This window comes from Takifugu rubripes, chromosome 8 (assembly GCF_901000725.2).
Source record: "Takifugu rubripes chromosome 8, fTakRub1.2, whole genome shotgun sequence".
Lineage (NCBI taxonomy): Eukaryota > Metazoa > Chordata > Actinopteri > Tetraodontiformes > Tetraodontidae > Takifugu > Takifugu rubripes.
In genome coordinates, this window is record NC_042292.1 from 5295082 (window position 1) to 5319699 (window position 24618).

Below are 24618 nucleotides of genomic sequence, written 5' to 3' on the forward strand. Positions count from 1 at the left end.
GAGAAATGCAAGCAATTTACGTGTAATTAAATGAGCCGAGTGGCCTTTCCTCATGTTGTTTACACGGTTTTTGTGCTGTTTTCTTTGGAATACTTTGCATGCTCCCAAATACGAGCAAGTTTCTGAAATTTGTCTTTTATACACGATGAGCAAGATGCATCTACTATTCCTTATTATCTCACCTACTGTAGACATTTTAGTTGGTCTTTAAAACTTGAAATGGCTGTTGAAGGGTCCAGACTTGTTTTTTTGATTAGAGACACGGTGGCTGCATGTGTGCACATGTGGTGTCACATGTGCACAGCCATGTGATGCAAATGTGACTCTAGGTTTGGCAGTAATTGAGGGCATCCTGAAATAGACCGCATACACACAATTACTTCAAAGGAGCATCCTGTAAACTTTATTTTAGGTGCTCTTTACATCACACATTGACATCTCCGACAGGCTTTATTTAGCAAGCCGCCTTTTTACATTCAGGCCATCTGCTGTGGTTTGCCGTCCAAACGCGCCCGTGCACACTGGGTTGGAGACAGGCAAGAAAGGGATTGATTTGGAGGTTTTAGTTTGTTTGTTTGTGTCTTTCTTTTTTTGGTGTCTCAGGCAGACAGTGCAGAGAACAGAACACTGTGTCCCTCCTGGTGGCTTGGTGGTGGATTCTTATGTAAGGTTTCTGCCTGGCAGCAGCGCAGAGCCCCACTGACACTGACACACGCCTAATTAACACACAGCAGCCAGAGGTGTGGCCCCGTCTGCTGTGTAACGTCAAGTAAAGCCTGTACAGAATAAAGCACCACTAAAACTCTAATGAAACGTGGAGCAGTGCTGGAGCAGGTGTGTGTGTGTGTGTGTGTGTGTGTGTTTGTGTGTTTTAATATTGCTGTTCCATTGCAGGAGCCATTATGAGATTAGAAATTTGAATAATAAAAATATGGTAAAACGTGATCAACACTGGGTTCTGATGAGAAAACCAATCAGAATATCAATATTAAATTGAATTCTGATTATAAATCAGACCTGTAATGATGAGATTAATATCTGAAGTTTGACGTCTAATGATTCTGATGAAGCACTTAATCCACAAATTGAAGAGTGGTAAATATATTTAGACAAAACTGGAGTTTAATGTGACAGATGTCTCAAAACTGGTGCAGCAAAAGAGCTGCGTTTGTTTACATCACTGCACTGTTTTCTGTGTCTCTGCTTCACAGAGAGAAAACTGAGGGAAACTATCGACAATATGGACTCCCTGACCTCCTGAAAGGTCTTTTTCTGGGGACGTGTGGCTTGGCAGGAAGTCATTTGCTCAGTATGAGCTTCCTGTCTTGGCCTCAGACAGCAATAAAAAAAAAAAAAGAAAGGAAGAAAGAAAAGGTCTTGGCCAAATAGTTCAGCTTGTCATGCTCTGCAGGAAGGAGGTCGGATATCCTCGTCTTTTGACGGCCAAGAATTAGGGTCAGTGCCAAATCTGATTCTCTGCTGGAGCTCGGACAGTGGAGAGAAGTTGGACTCTATCAATGTTAATAGAATGTCAGTAAAATATAAAACAAGGAGAGAAACCTGGTGTGAGTCTTTAAATAAATCTATTTATTTCTGTAGGTCGCTATCCATAATCAATACAGACAAAAGCAATACTTGACTACCATAAATTTTAAACCATTATAATCATCTCTCGTGAGCTTCACAATAAACATTATATTTAACTATTTACAGTGGAAGACAATGACACATTCAGACCAAGTCGATCAAAAAAGAGAGAACATATCATTAAGTCCATGCATGGACACACAGAATAGGGAGGGGGCGCTTTGAGATGTGTCAAGAGCCAAAATTCCCATCGACAAAAGCAAACCACGATTGACAGGAAGTGAAATATACAAGAAGCAAAGCGCTCCTGCTGGCGTCCAAAAGAAAAATGATCAACGCAATGTTACATTTGGTTCCATTGGTGTGAATTAGATTGTTTCCATGTCACTATTGCATATGCCATCAGGACAATGTATCAACAAGGCAAATAGATCTCTTTAGTAAAATAGACAGAGCATTTTCCCCCCATAGTTACAGAGACTTTCAGGAGAAACCATACAATATAATGTACAACCCCAAAGCGAAACCCTTTGAAAAAAATCTGTAGCCAAACATAGTAACTATGCAACATAGATAAAATCTAAATACTCTGTTTTGAATAGATTTTTTTTTGTTAAAATCTTTATATGTACACAATATACACATTCATGACTGAAGATAAATATATACCACTTCATGTGGAACATCTGGTTCTGTTAAAATCATTTCCCATATCATATTTCTATGGCGTCCCCCCCCCCCCCCCCCCCCCCAGTCCAGCCATACATTTAGACATTAAATTCTACAAATCTACTACACATTACAAGGTCTGTGAGCTGGTCAGGACAGCAGCCATTGAATGGCAGTCAGTCAGGGTGTCAAAAATATTACAGTACCTTCAACATCTGAGGGCAATTGTGGAGGTTCAGGAGAAACTGGTTTGCCAAACAGGAAGATTCATTTTTCGACATTCTTTGCATTAGAACAAGATCTCTGTCTTTATCTTGAATTCTTTTCCCGAGAGATATGTATCAGATTATGTCATTTTCACTGTGAACAATAATTTATCGGTACATTATTAACCCAGCACTGTTGCTTAACCTATTATGTTAGCTATAGCTATAGCTAGCCAGTAGCCAGGTAATCACTGCAGCACATCAGTCATCATCAAAGGGGCTGCTGGTTAATTTTAGCTAAAGTCAAGCAGGAACTTGTGGCTTATACTACCAAAAATTAGAACTGTGTGTCTAATATCTCCAGGAAATGAGAAAGAAACAGGTGGCTAACATTCGCTGATATCAGATCAAATTAGATGGCTCGTGTTGGGGAATATGGAGCTGGTGGAGCCAATATTACGGTAATGAATGTGTGGTTACAGAGCTGGTGCCTAAAGTAAACAAAGGTGGGTAATGTTACCAAGCGCTGCTCACAGAATAGTACTATTCTCTTACATTAGCTCCCTAAAAACTGTTACACTACTTTCTCATCATTCTCGGACAGCCGTTTCTCCAGTGAACCTCCATATTGCTGCCAGATGTGCCTGTCAGCCTTTCTTCTCCTACTTTTTATTCAGTGCTTGTCCAGCACCGCTGTCCCCTTTTATCTCCTCGTCTCAGCCCTTATCCGCTGAACTGAAACATTCCCGATTTTGCCACGATAATCTGATATTCTTGAACCACGTCACCCCTTTATCGAACAAGACCCGGCATCCAATGATCACAGCAGGAGCGGCCTGCACCGACTTCTGGGCGCAGCCGTAGGTTTAAAGGTAGGAGTGTGTGAGGTTTTCGGGCTCTCAAGTGACTGAGGAATTGTGGGAGGTTCAGTGCATTCAGATGCCTGGTCTCCTGGGGTCCGAGTTGACATGCATCAGTCTTAAACATTTAAAAATCCGTTCCTTTAAATTCAGAGCTTTGATGTGAGGAAAAAAATAATCTAGGTTAGAATAAATAAGTAATTAAGAAAATACTTTAATATGGGCACAATAAATCTGATCTCAAGCAGCCCCTTTACTGTACAATTCTGAAATAATAGGTCTTTCATAGGAAGCTAGAATTCTTCTTTTCTACAAATGAATAATAATATAGAGATTTAGGTCCAGTTGGGTGGACTGAAATAGAATATTCAGATATTATTTCATAAAAACACAAGGATAATATAGACATTAAGGCATTGGGTAGGTCTCATCAGATATTCATCTTCCAAAAATAAATACAATTTTAACTGTAAATATATTCTTATACTTGGTGTACCTCTGTGGGTCATATTTATAATGGGTTTTGCCATAACATAGCAGTTGGTCACACTCAGAAACAAACACCTGGAACTAGATCAAAACTACCCTCAGGTAAATGAACAGTATGTGGGTACCATTAGAGTTCGTTTGTTTGTTGCCTTGACGATCTTTGCTTCTGTGTTTGTGCCAAAATGTGGGTCAAAGATGAAAATGGCCTCTGAGAGTGCAGGGAAGAGAAAACTGAGATGGACACAGTCTCACTCGCTAACACACACATGTGTACGCACACACACACACCCACAAACAAGCACACCTGTGATGCCTTTAGCAGATTCAGACCATGCAAAGATGGTGACCTCTTTTGATTGGATCTGTGTGCATGTGTTTTTAGGATGGAGCAGGCAGACAGTCTGTTTGAAGCTGCGCCACACAGCAGGAGAGAGAGGTTCACGAGCAGCTGGTTGGTGAAGATGGCAAATCAGAAGAGTCTTTCAGTCTGAAAGAGAGAGAAGGGAAAATGAAATTAATCCAAAATGCAAATACAAAAACAAGGCAATAAATTTAGCTTAGCTCTTAGCTGTTAGCTTTTGTAGCCATTTTCAATTATCTAAATCCGTTTGAATAGAAAGGAGGGGAAATTGGATCAATAGACAACCTACAATTTCAATAATTTTTATATTTTCAGCAAAGATTTCCTTAATTGGGCCAAAAAAAATCTAGTGAGATTAAAAAATAAACACCTTGGTTCATAAAAACAACAGTTTGTAAGGAAAAAATACAACATTGACAGATTACCGTTGCAAATTGCAGCGGCAATATTGACACAAAACCAAAACTGTGGTGTGTGAAACAGCAGGAAGAGAAACTACCTAACCAACAATAGCCTATACGATTAACGCTAAAAGTGCACCGACGGGTTTTCTCGCAAACAGCACTGACACCCTTCAGCTTCAAAACCCTTAAACCACAAACAAAACTTCCTTTCCTGGGAACCTGTCTGAGTTTCTGACAACACCCTCCAATCACATAATTAGTGTGATTAGCCGCAGTTCAAGAAAACCATTCATTACAACATTCCGAATCAGTCGCAATCACTCGCAGCTCTTGACAGACCTCTGATCATCATCGATAATTAAATGTTCCTATTTAGGCTCAGTCACCCATTCCGTTACTTTAGTTAGTAATTAAAGGTCAATTGGTTGGAAACATACCTGTCATGTTTCTACAGTGCACTTTTGACTCATCTGAGGCATCTCTAGGTGGTAATAAAAAGCCCCCATCACATATCCAGGAAGAGTGACGAGGGTTTTTTTATTGACACTGTTGAACCATGTCAGGTATTTCCTAAACCAATGACCTACGCGTGACACAAAAGAAACAAATGGAAAAGCTATGGAGAAACCGGACGCAACGGGCAGCATTGGATTATTTTTGAAACAGGTGTTGCTCTGTCGTCTAATCATTACCACACAAGCACGGAGCGGCGCCAACAATTCAGCCCTTGCAGACAGCAGACATAAGCGGATGGAGAGAACAGACTGTTTTTTATGAACCCATTTACAGACTCGCATTCATAACGCCGTCGCAGTAACAAGAACGGGGAGTTCTGCGCTCCACCTGGTGAGACACCCAGGAACTGGGAACGTGGAACCTTTAAGGTCAAGAACTCGCTGTGCTTTCAGCAGTAACACCAATTTATTCCCCCACCCACGACCTCGTCCCCGTCCCCGTCCCCGTCCTCTCCTCTCCCTGCATAGCGATGGTGTGTCACTTCTTTAACGCACCAGCTGTGATGCCAGGAAGTGCTTGGAGGACGGTGGGGGAGGCTGGTCGGCGACGGTCGTAATTACATAATCTGGAATGCGGTGGGATGTGTGTGGTTGGGAGGGTGGGGGTCTCCTGTCTTTCTGCCGTGTTGCTATGGACACGGAGCGAAAAGAGGAGGAGCAGCACGCAGTGACGCATCTCTGATACGCGTACAGAGAGATGTGCTTCCACGTGAGCTGTGACAGACACAATGACTGAATCATTTAGCAGATTAAGAAGTAGAGATTAATGTCAAGAGGAACATCTATGGATATGAAATAACTCTAAACTGCAGGAAAATATTAGAATTTCTCTTTATTCGCCCAATAAATGTAGCAGTACTTGTGGATTACAGCAATATGAGACGAACGAGTACATTTAATCTCTTTTACTTTCAATTCTGAAGGAAAATTGGGAAACATATCTGTTTCTCCTTTTCTTGATTTTCCACAAATGGCCTCATCTATAGTATAAATAATAATAATGATGCGCATTCGTTTCTATCTAAATGTTAATACATGAAAGCCCGTTACTGTGTTTTTGAATGAGGCAGAGGCAAAAAAAAAAGGGGGGGAGGGTTTACGTGACTGCTGGTCAACTGGAAGCTTGTGATATCATGAAACCGCACAAGAATTATATAACTGTGTTGAGGATGGGGGACTTGTAGTATATCTTTGAAAAACAAATAAAGCGTGAAACTAAGGGTGACCTGAGTAATACAGAGTAGTCACCCATGTGTGTAGTTTGTCTGCTTGTTTGTTTGTGGATGGATAAACTTCAAGTGGATGGATAACACTTGGAGTTTAATTTGGCTGGGCCTGGGCTGAAATCACATTTAACAGCTCCATATATTATTTCCCCACTGCCGTCCTCAGACTGGATGCGACCTCACGTTTATCGACCTCGACCGTCTAATCTCGCCTGCAGGACTAGTAATCTCATCTGGAGCTGCGGTTGGCTAAATGTGGGGAACGCTGGCCATGCAGTTATCTAGCAGCTAGCACTTCTGTCTGGAACATCCCGGCCTACTTTATCCCCCCCGTCCTCCCCATGCCATCACACACACACACACACACACAGACAACTCCTGGAAACTCTGATACACCAGCCATCCCCGTTATGTGTGCACGTTTGCTCTCTATATATCATGTAACATGGCATTTCTAGATTTCCCAGCTCGGCTGTTTGCACTTCTTTGTTACACCTACAAGAGCTCAGCTTTGATGCAGGTCAGAAACGGAGGCAACTAAAAATATTATCACAGCTGTTGTATTCGGATGCGCAAGGTGCTTTTACAGGTAATCCTCTGTGTACCAGAACAAAAGAAGGCACAGTAAAAATTGCAAAAACGGAGGCACACAGTGCCGCAAAGTCAAGAGGGTAGCCCCATTTCCAGCATGCGGAAAAAAACAACAGCACTGAGGCAAAAATGACACGAGAGAGAGCTGCTGAATGAGCAATGGTTGCTAAACAACTCGGGATGACTTTTTAACTAATGAGACATAAAATGAAGCAAAGACATGCACGTGCACAGCACCACGCTGTTAGATGCACCCAGCACATCTGCTAACTGAATGACGTTATCAGGAAGTCGGATTTAAGTAGATGGCCACAAATGCTTTTAATCTGGTTGATGAATTACACACACTCAAAGTGGATGGTCATACTAGGCAGCCTGTGGGGTGTGGCAGATGTTGAGCTGTCATTAGAGCAGGGGCAGTGAGTAGGGAAGGGGGCGTGTGTGCGTGCAAGCCAGTGAAATGCATTATACATAACAGCATGTACATGTTTGGGCGGTAGTGATGGTATAGAGAACAGTAATGAGAGGGTCTGTGTGAGAGAACATAGGGCAGAGTGGCAGGTGTGTGGACACACACACGCACACACACACACACACACACACACACACACACACACACACCTTTCAGAGAGTCAGAGTGGCCATCTGCCACTACCACTAAGGATTGACTTGGTCTCACAGCAGGGTCCCTTCTGTCTTAGAGACCCTTCTTTTATCACCAATAACTGCATCAGATTTATTCCAATAACAACATGTGTGCTCAGTTCTGTTTATATGTGTGAATTTCTATATTATTTATTTCCAAAACAAGCTAAAACTATGTACAGATAAGCTGTGCTCCTAATCCTATAGTTGCAAAAACACCTTGCTAATTGCCGTTAAACTTTTAAACCAAGATGGAAGTGGGTTAAGAATCATGTAACTGTGCTAATGAGAAAGTAGTTGCTGGTCAATGCCATCAGATAAAGGTATTAGTCAGCTGAGGACTGGAACTGAGATGGCTGACTTGGCTAATCTGGGTCTGAATAGAACATCCACCTGGCTGAGCTGTGGCTAGCCGGGCCGAAGGAGGCGGAATCTAGCTTGGCACGGTGTAAACACCTCTGCCACGTGAGCAGGCGCACTGAAAGAAGAAGACATCAACGAATGCTCGACCTATATGCTCGTAGAACGTGCTGTGGATGAAGCTGGGCCTCACCAATGAGTTTGTTTATTGCTTTTCCAGCTCAAGCCCCTCGCTGCCTCTTTCTACCAAGCATACAGGCCTGTAGTCCATCTCCCCCTCTCTGCTTGTCTTACTTCTGCTTAGTGAACAGACTAATGAGGCAGAAGGGCATTGAACTGCACGTGCCATCCTGGCTCATTATGGACGCATTCATTTCGTCAGGCGAGCAGCACTGGGAAACAAAACAAGCGACGCTCTCTCTCTCCTTTGCTCCCTGCACAGCTCTGCCAAGTCTTCACGGATGCGAGCCACACTAATGGAAAACAAAACTGGAAAAAAATTAAATCTCCAAGAGAAAAAAACAGCCCTGACTGCCAAGCATCCGTGCTCCAGTCCGCATGTGTGTGCCTTTCCCTCCCTCTTGGTTACATTCAATAAGCTTTATTACCACCATAAAACTATCCACTAGCTCAAACAAAACAAGAGCACGTGCACAGCAGCAAATGTTGGGTGAAAACAAACAAGCTGTAAACCTCACATGCAAAAGGAAGGCATCATCAATAACTCAGTCACTAACCTGTGGTAAACAAAATTGCTGTTTTATTCCCCAAAATGAAACTAAAAACTGTAGCATCAATAGAGGTCCCCATCTCTTCAACGGGAAACATAATACCACTTCTCTTTGCATACACAGAGCCCTTGTAATGAATGAAAGCCACTTTCTTTGGAAACGGCCTAAAGCCGCGACACAAACAGGCCTCTTTCACAGCAATCTTTTTTCAAACAGGCTCTGCCAGGAATGCGGAGCATGTCATCCAGTTACCTGGTGTCCGCACAGCCACTCGTCCACTTTGTTGTTTTCCCTCACTGCCTACAAGGACGTGCACACAAACACACATCCACTTGTGCTGGGCCTCACATGTCAGTGCGTCCGCCTCCCACCCTACGTGCTGGCAAACACGTGAGCTCGTTGTGTCCGACAAAGAGCTTTCATGTTAATTTTCCCTGTTGTTAACACTATCAGCCCTTTCACTCCACCGTTTTATTTTGCTCACTGTGATATTCTGGGGTGCAATATTGATCACGGAATGGTGGGACTGAGAGGGTCTATCGAGGTCATATCGATGTGCAATGCATCCTAAAGTGCACCCACCTGAAAAAAAACAACCAAAAAAACCCCAAAACAAAACAGGAAATGCTTTCTAACTGCATCTGGAGGTAAATCTTTATACACGACAGAGAAATACTGTTGAGTATAACATCATAATTTCAGTATATTAATTGGTGTTTGTCACAAACTCCTCCATTCATAATAAGCGTTGGTGGAAACCCGCAAATCTGCTTGTGTATTTTTAGTATCTGCAGCCCACAACAGTAGCAGCGAGGCAGCATCCTGCTCAGTCATGGTGCTTGTTTACTTCAGTGTTCTCAGCCCAGTCACATGCTGCATTCAAGTGCTGCAGGACACAGCAACGCCACCTCATACAGACGGTTTTAAAGAATAAAGCCATGCAGGCAGATTCAGAATTCTGCCTATTGTCTGATGCAGTGGATGTCGCGTAAATGTAAAGTATTCTTCAGAATTGTTATTTGTGTAGGAGAATCTGCCTGGATAGTCAAAAGTACGAGGAGCACGTGAATGCCACATAAGCGCCTCCTTCCTATTTTTCAACATCCACCCAGCTTATTTGAATTTTGAGGAAACACACATTTGCGCTCTTTTTTTCCCCCTGCTAACGGCACAGACCAGCTCTGTCCTCGTTTAGTGAAGTTGTTTCCGCCTATCACACTCCTAGCTTTAGAATATCAGCTGTAGGAGCTGAACCTGGAAATTAAGATATGTTTTTTTGCAAAGAGACCACGAATAGCTCTCACCTTTGGCAGTGGTTGCAGCCTCCTTGAATCCCAAACAGACATATGGCGTGCTGTGTAATCCATTGATGCCTCCTTTGCAGCTGCTGGTGGGTTTGAAGCCAGTAATATCTTCACATTTCTCTCCATTCCTGTTCTCCAGCAAGTTCAAGGCAATGTAGTTCAGACCATTTGGATAACCAGCTGAGCTCTGCCTGATCACGGGGCTGCCATACTCATCATCAGAACCTTCGCTGCTTCGAGATGAGATATTCTCCACCGAGCTGTGCCGTTTCATTGCATCGCCACGGGCAAATGAGGGGAAGACTTGCGTCACCGTAGTGGTGGAGGAGAAGGTTTCAGAGCTGTGGCGCCGGCGTCCCTGCGGATTGGCCCGGATCACCTTGGCAGAGCAGTCGGGGTCTACCGTGGAAGATGCAGTGCCGATCAAAAAGACCCCGATGCCTTCCGGAATCCCCTGGTCCTCCAGAGTAATCCTCCTCTCCATACTGGCCTTACTGCAATGTTTACACAAACAGGACATCAGTCAGCACAATAAACTGCTTAAAAATTAGGGAAGCTATTGTGGAGAGAAATCTAAGCTACATGTAGTAATTCACAGTTCAATTAACTAACACTTCCTACTAACAAAGGAAAGTGCTCAATTTCCTCATTAAAATTATTTTAAATGAATGTTAATGTAGCCAAATGAGCACTTTTAGTATATCTATTATAAATCGTTGAAACAAAGGACACATCGCACACATACCCTGCGGCGTTTTGCGGGACGAGCTGTGGGGGCGAGCTGGTCACCCCAAACTTCATCTCACTGTAGTCATTTTTTGCCTCGTCGCAAAGACCCTGAGACCTTTTCTCGCCATCGAGGTGATAGACGCCGTCCTCGGGGCAGGGGTACTGCGATAGCTCCGGAAGGGTGTCCAGCCGCTCAGCAGGAGCCTGTTTGAGTGAGTTCAAACTCACCTCCACGTTTATGTACTCTGTCAGAGAGGACCTGCCGGGACCTCCGCTGCTGGAACCCAGAGATGAAGGCTGGCTTTCACTGGAAATGGTGGAAGGTGGGGAATATCGGGTGCTGCTGAAGTCAATATTAATGTACTCCCCGGGGCTCCGAGGTTCTCCTGGAAGAGGGTGCTCGTTCATGCTAGGCAGGGTCCTCAGGGTGTCCAATGACAGCCTGTTAGGTCTGCCCAGTCTCCCCCTGTAAGACAGGGTCTCTGGCCGACTATGTCTGATGGGGGAAGGTATGGAGGAGCACTGAGCTACAACTGGTTGCATGACTGAATAATAGTCCGACTCCCCCATCTTCTGCCTCGAACTCTGAGGGCTCATCAATACATACTGGCTGCTTTCCTCAGGCTTGGTGGCCTGAACTTTGGCTGGGAGTGCGAGGGAGCCAGCCTGGTAAACCGCCCTCACCGACGCAGCCTCGCCAGCCAGCAGACCTGGATAGTAATCAGGTGGCGTCTGGAGTGGAGGGGGATTTCCAGGTGACATGTTCATGTATTCACCGTGCCTGTCTGGGCTGTCCATCGAAGATCTGGAGCCACACCACATTCTCATATAGCCATTGTCCTCCAGAGAACTGCTGCATGGCGAGTTGGTCTTAAAGCCTCCATTGGTGGCTGCCTGAGGATGCACCCTTGGGTTTATGATTTGTTTTGGTGCTGACACACACATGGGGCTCATGGGCACGTAGTTGTCTGCCTTGCCAGACTGAGATGCCACTCCAGGTGTCATTGGCATGTAGCCATCATCTGCCAGGTTGCTACTGGAGCTTCTGGATGAACCAATTTCAATATCTCCATAATCCTCAGGGTAGCACACTTTAGGTGAGGCTGAGTGAGAATTCTGTCCATGGGCCATCCTCATGAGTGTGTACTCATCCAGGGAGGCAGAGGACAGCGGTGCCACCACCCTCTGTTGCCGTGGAGTTGTAAGCGAGTGTGTCCTCTTCCTGTAAACCTTGTCAAATGTCAGACAATCGCCACAAGCTCCAGCTCTACTGCTGTTTGTCCCCTCCATTAGCATGTAGTCACACAGGTCCCCAATGTCACGGGATGGAGGTGTGCTGGACAGGGAGTCAGGGGTGTCACTGCGTGTGAGGGGGAGGAATCTGGGGTCTCCTGGACTGGAGCTGTAGTCCTCACACAGAATGAAGCCAGCATCACTAAGAGAGCCAGAGATAGAGGCACTGCAGCTGAAAGGACGCCTGACTTTATCAGGAGTGGAGGTACCAGTCCCTCCTTTCGGAGACATGCTGATGGGGCTGGATGCAGCTGGAGGAGAGTTGGACACGGGCATGGACTGGCTATGGTGCAGGTTGGAGGAAGATTCTATCATCCTGCAGGTGCGCCCACTGATGAGAGTGTGGGACCTGCTGAGATGACTCCCAGAGTTTGGACTGGTGGGACTCCCATTCACCGATATAGACATTGACGCAGGCCGGGTAACACTTCCATCTCCCTCGCTGGCTGTTCTTATCCGACAGGATGTGAACTTTTTCCCAGGGGAGGTGGCTGCAATGCTATCTGTTCTAGATCTTCTCACCAGGCCCGTCTGACTGGGGGGGAGGTTGCTGAGGTTGCGCCGTGTGGGCACAGAGATGGGGTTAGTGCTGGCTGACTGGCTCTTGCTCCGTGGCCTGAATTCAGACAGCTCCTTCATTGCTTTCATCGCTCCGAGGATGGTCTCGTGGATGTTCTGCGCCACTACCGGGTCCTCTGCCTGCATCCAGAACTCACCGGGTCCGGTGACTGCTGAGCGGCCCACCTCGATGAAGAAAAAGTTGTCAGAGTGGCCACATCTCCTGATGTTCATGAGCTGTAAACTGACCGCCGCCGTGTCCGAGTTCAGCTTGACAAAGCTGATGGTCCGGCTTGATAAACACAGTCTGTACACACCAGTGAAGTTCTTGATTTGACCCAAACCTTTGGGCTTCAAATTTACCTGCCATACCTCCTTATAGGCAGATGTTGCAGGAGTTATGAGTCCATAACTGGCCTCTTCAAAGCCGACCAAAGAGGAGGTGGACATCGGGCTATCGTACACTTTCCCCTCGGCTATGAGCTCAGTCAGAACCGCGTACCAGCTCTCCTGCTCCCCCTCGTTGTCAGCAGCCACAGCAAAGTACTCGTCCTTGGTGTAGAGGGCGATGAGGTGCTTGTGTTTGGCGTCGGCGCGCTTGTTTACGCACAGACAGGAGTCCAAAGTTATTACCCGTTTCGGGGCGGACTTGTTTCTCCATTTCTTCTCGCTTTCATAATACTCCAGCCGAGCAGGGCAGCGCTCGGTCGGCTCACGGAGCACGAAGAAGCGCCTGTGTCCGTGTTTCTGTTTCCTCAGGTAGCCGCACTTTTTCACGCCGCTCGTCTCATTAGATAACAGGTGTCCAGCCGTCGTCGGAGGACTTGCCATTTCTCTTCACTTCTCGATTCGAGTCCGCTAAAAGTAAACTCCTTTTAAAACTCGCTGCAAAGAAAACATGAAAGGTGAGCCGTTGCAGCCTAATCCATAGCAGGCGGCGAGAGATGCATCCGCTCCGCTGTCAATAACAGTACAGTTGGACCCGACCAAAGACTGATCTGATCCTGGAGAAAAACAACATGTGACGCTGCTGCTCTAAACAGAATCAAACACAGTCACCGTGGGGCGGCGCGTCCTGCAGGGGCCGTGCCCGTCCATCAACCGGCCCTGGCGCCGCTCATTGGCTGATGGAACCATTCAAGAAATGCAAACCCCGCCCTCGTTTTCTGAACTGCGCTCTTGTAGAAAGAGGAATTATCAAAAACCCATTACGAAACACTTTGTACAGCAAGCTACTGTGAAAAGGGAGCTTGAAAAATGAAGGCACGGCTCATTTTATGTGTTCGTTCATCCATACTCTCACTATAGACTTTTTATTTGTTATTATAATTTGCCAATATAATTTTGTTTTTATTTCCTATAATTTATTTGTGTAATGTGGGGATCTGACGTCTCTGACTGAGTACTGGACTGTAACATTCATCTTCCACCACGAACACTGTAAACAACCGTGATGTCCCACTTGTTATGTAAGGAGTGATGGGCTATTTTTAAACTTGTGTTTACAATTGTATCCTTGCGTTTTCCATTTCAGTAGCTGACCGTTTTTTCTTCCAACCATCCTCCTCTGTGGTGACAATTATGGTCATTATTTGTAATATGGTTATTAGAACTCCGATAGGGATGGCTTGTTTTTCCCATTTGGATTTTGTTTGTCTTCCTGTTGTTCATGTTTTTCTTCTCTTGTCTTGCTTACAATGCCCATTGCTGCATATTTACTACAAAATCTTCCTGCCGACTGGAAAAACACCCTTCTCTCACAAGGGGAATGACTCCATGGTGTTTGTTATCTATGGGATGACTCAAGCAAATGCGTCAGAACATTGGGAGTAAACGCAAGGTGTAGAAATGGCGCCACCATGTGGTGGCATCGTGCAGGCGACGGCGGCGCACAACTGCGACGCGCGTTTAGAAAAGGAAACCAACAGTTTGCCCCGCAAGCATTTTGTAGGAGCACACTGGTCTGTTTGGATGATGCTGCCCGTGGAAAGACTCCGACATCTTTTCATTGAATCTTGGTAATTATGTCAGTAATTTCCCATATGGTCTATGTGTCACTGAGGTGCTTATGTGATTCCACAGATGAAGAAGGGGCATCTTGTGAAAACACCTCCCTGGTAAACACTGCACCCTCTTACTCTAACACATAAACACAGCAGATTAAGGGTAATCCCACCTTCTCTGATTACTATTGTTGTCATTGATATCTTTGTGTGATCCCTGTTCACATTTGGCTAATGTCTGTTGTTCTGTGTTTGGACGCTTGTGCCACCGCGAGTTTTTTCAGCATTGGAGGCCAAAATTAATCTGAGATAGATAACACATCCACAAACACCTCCATAAAAACACTGTATGTTGTAGACACTCTGTGGGACATTGTGGTGTGATAGGTTCCCACAGGGCTTATGTAAAGACACTAATCTGTGTTTTGTACATGAACACAGGACTATTATTATTTCTAATTTCAATCACTGTCAAATTGCCTAAAGACTCCAGCTGCTCAGCCTAAAGCTCTCTGAAGACAAGATGTTCACATAGTCTCAACAATATGAAAATGACTTGTCAATAGTAGTCTAATTTATTCATGATATAAAAACAATCATTTATAACAGAGTAAACACTGTTACAAAACAGTGTCGATATTGATTTAAGTGTAAAGGCACATTACATGTGTTTTTTTAAAAATAAAATAAAATAAAAGCCCTGTCCCGACATGCACATTTTAAAAAGCCACTTCATGTTTGGGTGTGAGAATGGAGGCTTTTCAAGTTTTTCGGGCTTTCGAGTTTCTCAGAGAGTATTGTAGTTACAGTCTTGATTCCCAAGACCAAAATCCACCGCACCTCGAAGGCGCATCTGCTTTCCTTCTTTCTGTCTCTGGAGGTCAGTGGAGTCCATGCTGTGTTAAAGAGCTCGGTAGCATCAGCTGATGATGAGGATTAGGATGATGATGGTGTTGATGATGATGATGATGATGATGATGATGATGATGATGATGATGATGATGATGATGATGATGGCGTGCTTATTCTGATACCTGACATTTGAGTTTCTTTCTCAATAGCATCAAGATGATGACACCAGCGAATCTAATGTGTGGCTGTTGAGCCATTAATAAACAGGGAAAAGGATGAATACACAAAGCAGATGGTATGCTTAAGTATAAAGGGAATTATTTTTATTCTATTCCTGTCATAAAAGCACCAAAATACATACAACAAAGCATGCAACTCAATTGGAAAGGGTGCACTGTAAATTTTGTACATAAAGTTAGACCGATAAGATTGAATCCTCTCTATTCATTGATCAATGATCGAAGGTCAGCGGAGGTGTGATTACAAGCATGATTGCATGATAACTGCCCTCTGTATCATTGTGTTGGATTAACTTGAACTGGTCAGCAATTGTGGACAAAATGACAAAACCACAGGCAAGATATCAACACCCAAAACAGGTTACTCTAACATCAGCTCTCTATACTGAACACTACATTTGTGTTACCAGGAGGCCAGTGCCAGTTTACCCAGCATTCCTATGAATGAAGCCGCTTCCTCCAGGAGTGAGGACAACGTTCCCGATATCTGTGGCATCTGCACTGAAGGCATCTACAAAAAGAATCTCCCAAACCATTAAAAAACTTTGTGATTCTTCCAAGCTGTAACCATGCATTCTGTGTATCGTGCATTTGTTACCAGGAGACGGATGGACGGATATACCGGTAGTTCAGGTAATGTAAAGTAAGTTTCACCCACATGTAAACTAACTGGTAACATTAACAACTGGTCTTTAACCTGTCTTATGTTGGCTTGTCGGGGGTTGTCCAGTGTGCAGAGTCAGATCAGACTTCTACCTCCCAAGTGAATCCATGGTGGAGGGAGAAGATCATCAGCACTAAGCAGAGATGCAGGTTTGTTCTGAGCTTCAGTTTCTGGAGCAGCATTATTCACCAGAGTTGGACTCCAGGTTAACACAGATGCTTTCGATTCATTTTGCCTTTGAATTGAGTTTCCAGCAGGCTTTGGGACAGTTTGTTTTTTCTTTAGTTAATTCTGTTAGAGATAATGCAAGCTTTAATGTGTTTTAGGTGGTGCCGTTCGGTATGCTAATGTTTGGTGTACAGTTGAGTGTGAAGGTTGGTACGGCACCATAAGTTAAACTACATATTTAGTTTTTGACCTCCATTCATCCGTGGCATTGTATTTTTGTATCCTCGTGTTAATAAAGAGCATTACTCCCGGAGTTGAGTGGGTTTGGAACAGGGGACACGCTTTCAGGAAATCACTGACATTGCTTTTATTCATGGTGCCAGCGCCCCCTGGCCAGCAGGAGGATATTGCAGCCTAAACAGCCACCCCTCACCCACAGGTATGCAGCTCTCTCCGTCTAATGATGCCACCAGGATGCAGCACCATCATTCCGCCTCATGGAACAGTGGCCAGTATTGTCCGCTGGGGCCACATGAAGGTCCCCTACAGAGTATTATAAAGCTGCAGAGCTATAATGGGGAAGAACCTCATTCAACTGCCTCATTCAAGTGCAGCTGGCATCTCAGCTTAGTGAATGGTCAGCAGAAGAGGCAGCAGTGCAAGTCACCCTCACTCTTGAAGGAAAAGCATGTGGGAGGAGATCCTGGAGAAACTTTATGATGGAGTAATAAATTATTAATTTTAATAAAGATACTTCCTGTTTAGGTTTGAGAGTGGAGGCTTTTTGAGTTTTTAGGGGACTACTCCGAGGGTGTAGTAGCTATGGTCTTGATTCGCCATGCACATTTTGGTGTGTGTTTTTGTGGCCTAGGAGGCACACAGAATTATAATAATCATTTTTGGCGGTGGAGGTAGTAATAGCAGCAGTAGTGATCAAAACAACGTTGACCTGTAGTGTTTGCAAGTGGTTTGCAACTTGTGAAATTGAAATATCTATTTATTAGGGATGTTCGATGCCACTTTTGTCAGACCAAATATGGGTACTGAAGAGTGAGTACCCACTGATATCGAGTAGCGATACCACTAGTTCTTTTGTGTGTCAATCAATATGTTGTGTTTATATTAACCTGGGGTGTTTTAGCAAGTGCCAATGTTGAACAATTTTTGCCCTAAACTGAATTAGATTAAAATCTCAAACATCAATGCCCTCTAGAGGACATTTATGTATTGATGTAGTTAAATGCATAACAATCTGAAAAACTAAAGCATAAAGCATCTTAGCTAGAGTGCAGGAACTTTAGCATGGCGTCTATTGCAACTGACTGCAACTAAAAAATTTGCTTAGCAGAGAATGAATAGCAGATTCCCACATATGGTCATAGAATGTCTGTGTTCAGGAGGCTTATGTGTGTATGACAGTACGCATGAATGGCCCTCCACAGCCGTATTTTTCAGTGTATTATATTGGAGAACATCTAATATCCGAAACCCTTATAGACAGAGTGATCAGCAGTGTAAAACATACAGTTGTCCCCCCTCCCGTTCCTGCGGGTTAAACTTATGCTTCAAGGACCAACGAGGGAGATTGCCCATTCTGTCACAGAGTCTGCAGTTTGCTGCTGGTGCCTTGCAAAACACTGTTTTTCATTGCATCAGCACATGACATCGGATGGTTGTGCTCATTTTAAAGAACTATTCTTACGAAGAAACGCTCCCTGATATGTGGATCTTCTGACCTACCATGAAAATGCTATACGTTATTTCACACACCAGGTTCAGCAGTCAAACTATCATTGGAGTAAAGAAAAAAGAAAAATCTACATGTAAATCATGAGCAAAAGATGTGTGGGTCTGTAGATGCTCTTCAGCTAGGCTAAATATACCTATTCAGTTCAGTTAATGACCAATGAGGCCTAATGACTGAGGCCTAATGAACCTAGAATATGTTTTACCTCGGGCTACGTTATCGATATTTTGATGAGTCTGCCGGGTACATTTGTTGAATGTGTACATTGGTTTTTGTGGTATGACTTCCGGGTACATTATCCAAGCGTTTCACGCGCTTATGAATTGGGCAAATCAGTTGGCGGCTCTTATTAACATTTTTTGAGGTTTGGACCAATAGGATGGCGGCTCTTAGAAACGAGCAGGAGATCGGGACCTCATTGGTCCAAACGGGAGACGGCTCCTCGCTAGTTTTTAAAGCTTCGCAGATATCGCCTGGGATAAAACACACCACCTCTCCGGAGCCCCAGTCAGCAGTCGGCGGTGGGAACCATGGTGTCTTTGGCAGCCTTCTGTGTTGCGCTAGTGGTTTCTCTCTGTGGAAATATCGCAGCTGACAAAAAATTAGCATACGTGACTGTGGTGAGTAGTATGTATTTGTTGTCTAGCCCGGGGAGGTTTGTCAATCTTTGGAGGATTGGCTACGGCTACTCTGTGACGCAACGGACGCTGCAACCAAATTAGCATGCTAACTTGTGATGTTGGGTGAAATAACACGGGAAACCTCAACCTTAGTGTACACAAATACCGTAGGACTGCGTATCTATCATCTCTCTTGTAGGACATGGAAGTGTTGGTCGTTTCAGCAGCGTGGATTTTACTGTCTAATCATATATAAAGGCGCACCTTTTTCAAACACTGCAGTAAAAGTCTCCACCACGGAACCAAATTAGCATTTGCCATGTCTGTATTTGTCCCAATGTCATAAAACGACTCATCTCACTTGTTAAAATATGGCGACTGGGTTAACGCAGTTGTTTGCAGTTTTCTGCCTCTTTGGGCCGCTTTTAATAGATCATGCATTAGACTGGATTCGGACTTTACTGGGATTATTATTAATGGAGCTCACACACATTTGTAGCCAGATTACACACGTCTGTGCAGTATTGTGACAATTATTTTGATGCAGATCACAATAAAATTGAGGTTATACACCACTATGCAACACTAAAAACTGTTTTGCTTTCAGAATCCATTCAGATAAACAGAAAATGATAGTTCAGGAGACATTTAAAGTTGATTTTGATTGTGAATTGCACTATATAGGTTTGTGAGTGCTTGGCTTGTTGTAGTTGCACTAAAGGAAGGAAGTTAGATTTAGGTGACACCTCTACTGCGTTGCAGTTGTTTCGACATGGTGACCGCTCACCAATAAGAGCCTATCCTACGGACCCCTACCAGGAGAAGGACTGGCCGCAAGGATTTGGGCAGCTGTCGCAGGTATTGGTTTTTCCCATTATGAGTGACTACAGTCCAAACAATATGCATCATGTCCTTGTCGTGTGTCCTTTCATTCTTGGATATGAGTTCTTCAGATTAGAATCATAGTCACATCAGTCAGTGTATTCACCATTATGTGTTCTATATTCTGCATTTATCCCCAACAATGTTTTGTGGATAAATGTGAGTTTTTGATATGTTTCAGAAGGGAATGAGGCAACACTATGAGCTTGGCAGTTTCCTGAGGAATCGCTATAAAGGATTTCTCAATGAATCCTATGAAAGACATGAGGTAGGTGTGACAGATGTATGTTAATGTTTGGGACAAAGCCACCTCTGCAGTATTTGTGTTAATTGCATCTCAGATTGATACTGGAATTCCTGGAAACTATATATTGTTGTCGGTTGCAGATTTCAGTTCGAAGTACAGATTATGATCGCACCCTGATGAGCGCGGAAGCCAATCTTGCAGGTCTGACTACTGTTCCTTGTAGTTATCACCATCTCCAGTCCTCCCTTTAACTGTTACCATGTTTCTAATTCATCATCCAGGCCTCTATCCACCTCCAAGTCAGCAGACTTTCAAACCAGACCTAAAATGGCAGCCGATACCCGTGCACACCGTACCGTTAAGTGAAGACAGGGTAGGCACTTTGTTGCTTCCTTTGCAGTTTGATTCACATGAAACAGAAACTTGCATTTCTTCTTGTAGCTTCTCTCTTTTCCGATTGGTGAGTGTCCTCGCTACAAACAGTTGATGGAGGAGACGGAACACACAGAGGAATTTGTTAATATCACCAAAAAATACGAGGTACTCTATTATGCAATTTTTTTTGTTTTGTAGTGTTTATTTTAATCACAAAAGTATCAAATGATGAACTAGTATGAATTATTTTCAGTTGCAAATACCTACCATCCTCTAACTCCACCATTTTCAGCCCAGTAATGTAGCCCTAATTGAAGTCTTGCTCAATTTCAGGACACTATAGAGTGGGTGAGGAATAAAACAGGACAGAATGACACTGATGTGAAGTCAGTCTGGAGCGTGTATGATACGCTTTTCTGTGAGGTGGGAACACGCACACTTCAACACAAAGCATTCGCAGTAAAGAATTAAAACTTGTAGAGACTGGTTCTCCCATCCAAGTAGGGACTTGCCTTTTTAAGCAAATATCCATCAGGGATATCCATAAATGCTCTGTTTACTTCAAGAATCTTCAAGATTCAAGAGTACTTTATTGATCCCTTTAGGGGGTGTCCACCAGGGAAATCAGCCCCAAACTAAGTTTTAAGCTGTTTTGGCTTCATCTATACTTGTGGAACAGGCCTGACCAATTTTTGAATTTTTTTTTCCTTTTTTATCTTCATCACAAGGGTCTTTGCTGACATTGTGGTGTAACCAAATCAGTATTCTGTAGAATAAGCAGTATAGTATTGTTGTTTTTAGTTGTAAACTCTGGACACAGCGCAGACAAACTGGTGTATTGCAGTCAGGGACATCACGAGTACAAACAAGACAGCAAGATAACCTCTCTGTACCATCCTCCCGTCTCATATAAATGCAGTCCCAGCATAACTTGACCTTACCCGACTGGGTGACTCCAGACGTATTGGAGAAGCTCGAAGTGCTCAGGGACTTTTCATTGGAGGTAAAAGTTTAAAAGTAACTTTTAAATTCCACGTGACTTGTGTTGCCCTCAATGCCGTTCCAGAGCTGAGTGTATTGTTTGATCTCCAAATTCTCCAGGTTCCATTTGGGATCTACAAACAGCAAGAAAAGAGCAGGCTTCAGGGAGGTTTGTACTGCAAACATTACGCACTAGTGTGAGGTTTCAACGAACATGTCAAATTACTTCATGAGACATCTGGTGAAACATTTTGAAACAAGTGTTGTTATCAAAAGTGGTGGGGAAGGGTTCTCCCATGCTGTTGACAGTGCACGCTTTTCCTCACACGCTGTGCCGTAACAGGAGAGGCCCACGTGTCATTCACCAGGTTGATCCTGACAGCAAGCAACTGGGTTTTTTTCCCCTCCACACAGCCAGTCAGAAACCTTTTCAGATGCCCTTTCTGCCATCCCATTCTGACCCTGTCGTCATGGTGCTGCAGACACTGTGTCAACAGAGCAGTCATTTTCTTATCCTGCTCAAGGATTTGGCTCATTTTCCTGTTGCCAGTTGAGCAACAAGTCAGATTAGGACATGGTGCGGTACTCTGCTGCTTTCATTTTCTCCTTAGTTGTACTAATATTTCTCTAGAGATGGTTATGTGTAAAAATCCAAACAGTCACTCCCAATTGCACATTTGTTAACCCTTATGTAATGTTCATATTGTTGTTACTCAGCCAGCGTTTGTGGGTCTGATGGACCCGTTGCATTTTGTGGCTTTTAATGCCTCACAATCAAACACTTTTATGTTAAAATACTGGACAGATGTTTACCTTATCCCAATTACAAGCAGTATAAACAATATATATGGTTAATATTTGCCCTTTACCTTTGTTAGGTCACATTTATAACTTATTATTTAAAACATAATAAAGAAAATCAATTAAAATCAAGATATGAGTGGAAACAAATTCACAAGTGAAGCAAGGTTTTTCAAAACTACTGACTTTTATTTCTTTGAACTTGAAATTTAACCCATTCAGGTGCACAACACAAGCTGGGTCCCACAGACCCGAACACCACACAAGGGTTAAATGTGTTTCCTTGGTTGTCAAGCCTTTATGTTCCTGCCCATGATTGTGTTTCAAGGTGTCCTTTTGGGTGAAATAGTGAAGAATCTTTCCAAGATGGCCACCCCAGACCCAAAGCAAAGGTTAAAAATGATGATGCTGTCGGCGGTGAGCTCATTAACATTAATGTTAAGAGTACAAGAGTTTTTGTTATCGGCACTTGATATTCAAAGTTATTTCAACAGATTTTTTTCCTCGTTTTAATAAGCTAACCTGTCCCCTTGTGCTCCCAGCATGACACCACTGTCATCGCTCTTCAAGTCAGCCTGGATGTGTTTAACAGGAAACAGCCTCCTTATGCTGCCTGTCACATATTTGAACTGTACACAAACGACAATGGGTAAAGCACACGCTTCAAACTAAAGTCAACACATAAATCCAATGTATAGTTAAATATCATTGTCATGTTGAAGTGTAACAGTTTATAGGTTTCCTGATTAATCAGATCACCTCGTAAATATGGCTTCAGTGTTTTGTTTGGGGGGGGGGGGTTACAATAATAAGTGAGGGAAATTTTAAAAGGCGATATGCATTGAAGGGTGTCACATGTAATGGTGTGTATGGCGGAGAGTAACCCTGAGTCTTTCCCTCTCTGTGCGTGCAGCTCCGCTTCAGTTATGATGTTTTACCGGAATGACAGCACGGTGGATCCGTACCCCGTGCAGTTACCGGGCTGCGCTCTCGACTGCCCCCTAGAGGATTTTGTGAGGATCACACATCTCTCCATCTCAGACGATCGCAACAAGGAGTGTCAGTTATCCTCAGAAAATCGGGGTAACACTTTCAATAGACAATTAAAGCACAATGTGAATAAGGTGTCACAGAATGCTGATTTTAAATTTTATGTTTTTATTTATAGAAGTGGTCATCAGTCTGGCATTGTCTGGCTGCCTGCTCCTCCTCCTCATCATTATCCTACTTGGCATTATCTGCTGTCAGAAAGAGCCGGTGGGCAACCAGAGATACCGGCAGGTGATCAATGAAGAAGTTGGAGATGACTCCTGACACAAGCACAGACCCCTCCTTCAAAAATCTGCAAGTCTCACATCTTGGGAAAGCAGCGATGACACGGAGCTCTAAACCATTTTGAAGACAGTTTTTCCATCATCTGATTCTGGAGCAAATCAAGTTTCTTTTGGGTCAGCAGGGTCCTGTTTTGTCAAAAGATTTTACTACTGAAGGAAAAATTCACCCTCGGTCCAAACTGCCAGCGATGAACTGTTGAAGTAGCCAGAACTGTTTGAAGGCTAAATTAAAGGGCTACTCTTTTTTTTTTTTTCTACTTCTGAACTTAATTTCAGCAAGATTAACTAACCCACATTTTGGGAAACAGTTCCATCCTTGTAGTTTCTGTGTAATTTGTTGTAGAAAAGGATTTTATAATGGGGAAATTTGTTGATTTTGGTTATCACAACTTTTTAGCTACATGACTAATGACCACTAATGTGCCTTATATTTCTACTGACAAGCTTCTTGCTAATAATGCTCCTGGAAAAGTTGCATTTGCTTCTAGCTCAGCCGGGTGTCGTGTACGTCGACGACCTTTGGACGTTCTGCGACATCTTGCATAGACTTTCACTGCCACATGTGATCAAAAGGCCAGAGGCCTGCTGTGAGACAACAAGGAATAATCCTTCAAATGCTGAATTGATGATTCCAGTCATAGCACCTTCATGTATCGTGGAATTGAATTGACAACTTTGGATCATGACGTTTGTGTTTCCTGGACCGTGTCATTTCACTTTTTAAATCCTTTAAGAAACTGCTGAATAATCCCCCTTGCTACCCTCTTCTGAAAATTCGCATAATTGTGTGAACAGCCTTGTTTTTTATTAGGTTTATCGTTTAAATGTACACCAGGTCCGACTGTGTTCCATTAAAGAGATGGTGTTTCTTGTGAAATGTCTGTAGTCCATCCATCCATCATCCTCTACCGCTTATCCGGGGTCGGGTCGCGGGGGCAGACTTCCCTATCCCCCCGCTACTTCTTCCAGCTCATCCGGAGGGATCCCCAGGCGTTCCCAGGCCAGTCGAGAGACATAGTCTCTCCAACGTGTCCTGGGTCTTCCCGGGGGCCTCCTACCGGAGGGACATGCCCTGAACACCTCACCAGGGAGGCGTCCAGGGGGCATCCTGACCCAAGCCACCTCATCTGGCTCCTCTCAACGCGGAGGAGCAGCGGCTCTACTCCGAGCTCCTCCC

At 43.9% G+C, this 24618-nt stretch overlaps 2 protein-coding genes across 3 annotated transcripts; one reads left to right on the plus strand and one right to left on the minus strand.

Moving 5' to 3' along the window:
• Positions 1-1566: 1566 nt before the first annotated feature.
• Positions 1567-13552, minus strand: LOC101076043 (insulin receptor substrate 2-like). 2 transcript variants are annotated; one of them, XM_011606147.2, is made up of 4 exons: positions 12901-13552; positions 10694-12714; positions 9949-10442; positions 1567-4298 (listed from the first exon to the last, which is right to left on the minus strand). In XM_011606147.2, the coding sequence occupies exons 1-4, from the start codon at positions 13357-13359 to the stop codon at positions 4294-4296; spliced, it is 2979 nt and encodes a 992-aa protein (XP_011604449.2). In that variant the 5' UTR covers positions 13360-13552; the 3' UTR covers positions 1567-4293. The 2 variants fall into 2 exon arrangements, with proteins under 2 accessions (XP_011604449.2, XP_011604448.2); XM_011606146.2 differs by having other exon boundaries at positions 10694-13552.
• Positions 13553-18658: 5106 nt separating this feature from the next.
• Positions 18659-24318, plus strand: acp2 (acid phosphatase 2, lysosomal). The gene is made up of 13 exons (XM_003966478.3): positions 18659-18821; positions 19584-19679; positions 19885-19971; positions 20091-20151; positions 20232-20323; positions 20392-20490; positions 20659-20748; positions 21245-21328; positions 21427-21475; positions 22436-22524; positions 22650-22756; positions 23021-23190; positions 23276-24318. The coding sequence occupies exons 1-13, from the start codon at positions 18732-18734 to the stop codon at positions 23419-23421; spliced, it is 1260 nt and encodes a 419-aa protein (XP_003966527.1). The 5' UTR covers positions 18659-18731; the 3' UTR covers positions 23422-24318.
• Positions 24319-24618: the final 300 nt, after the last annotated feature.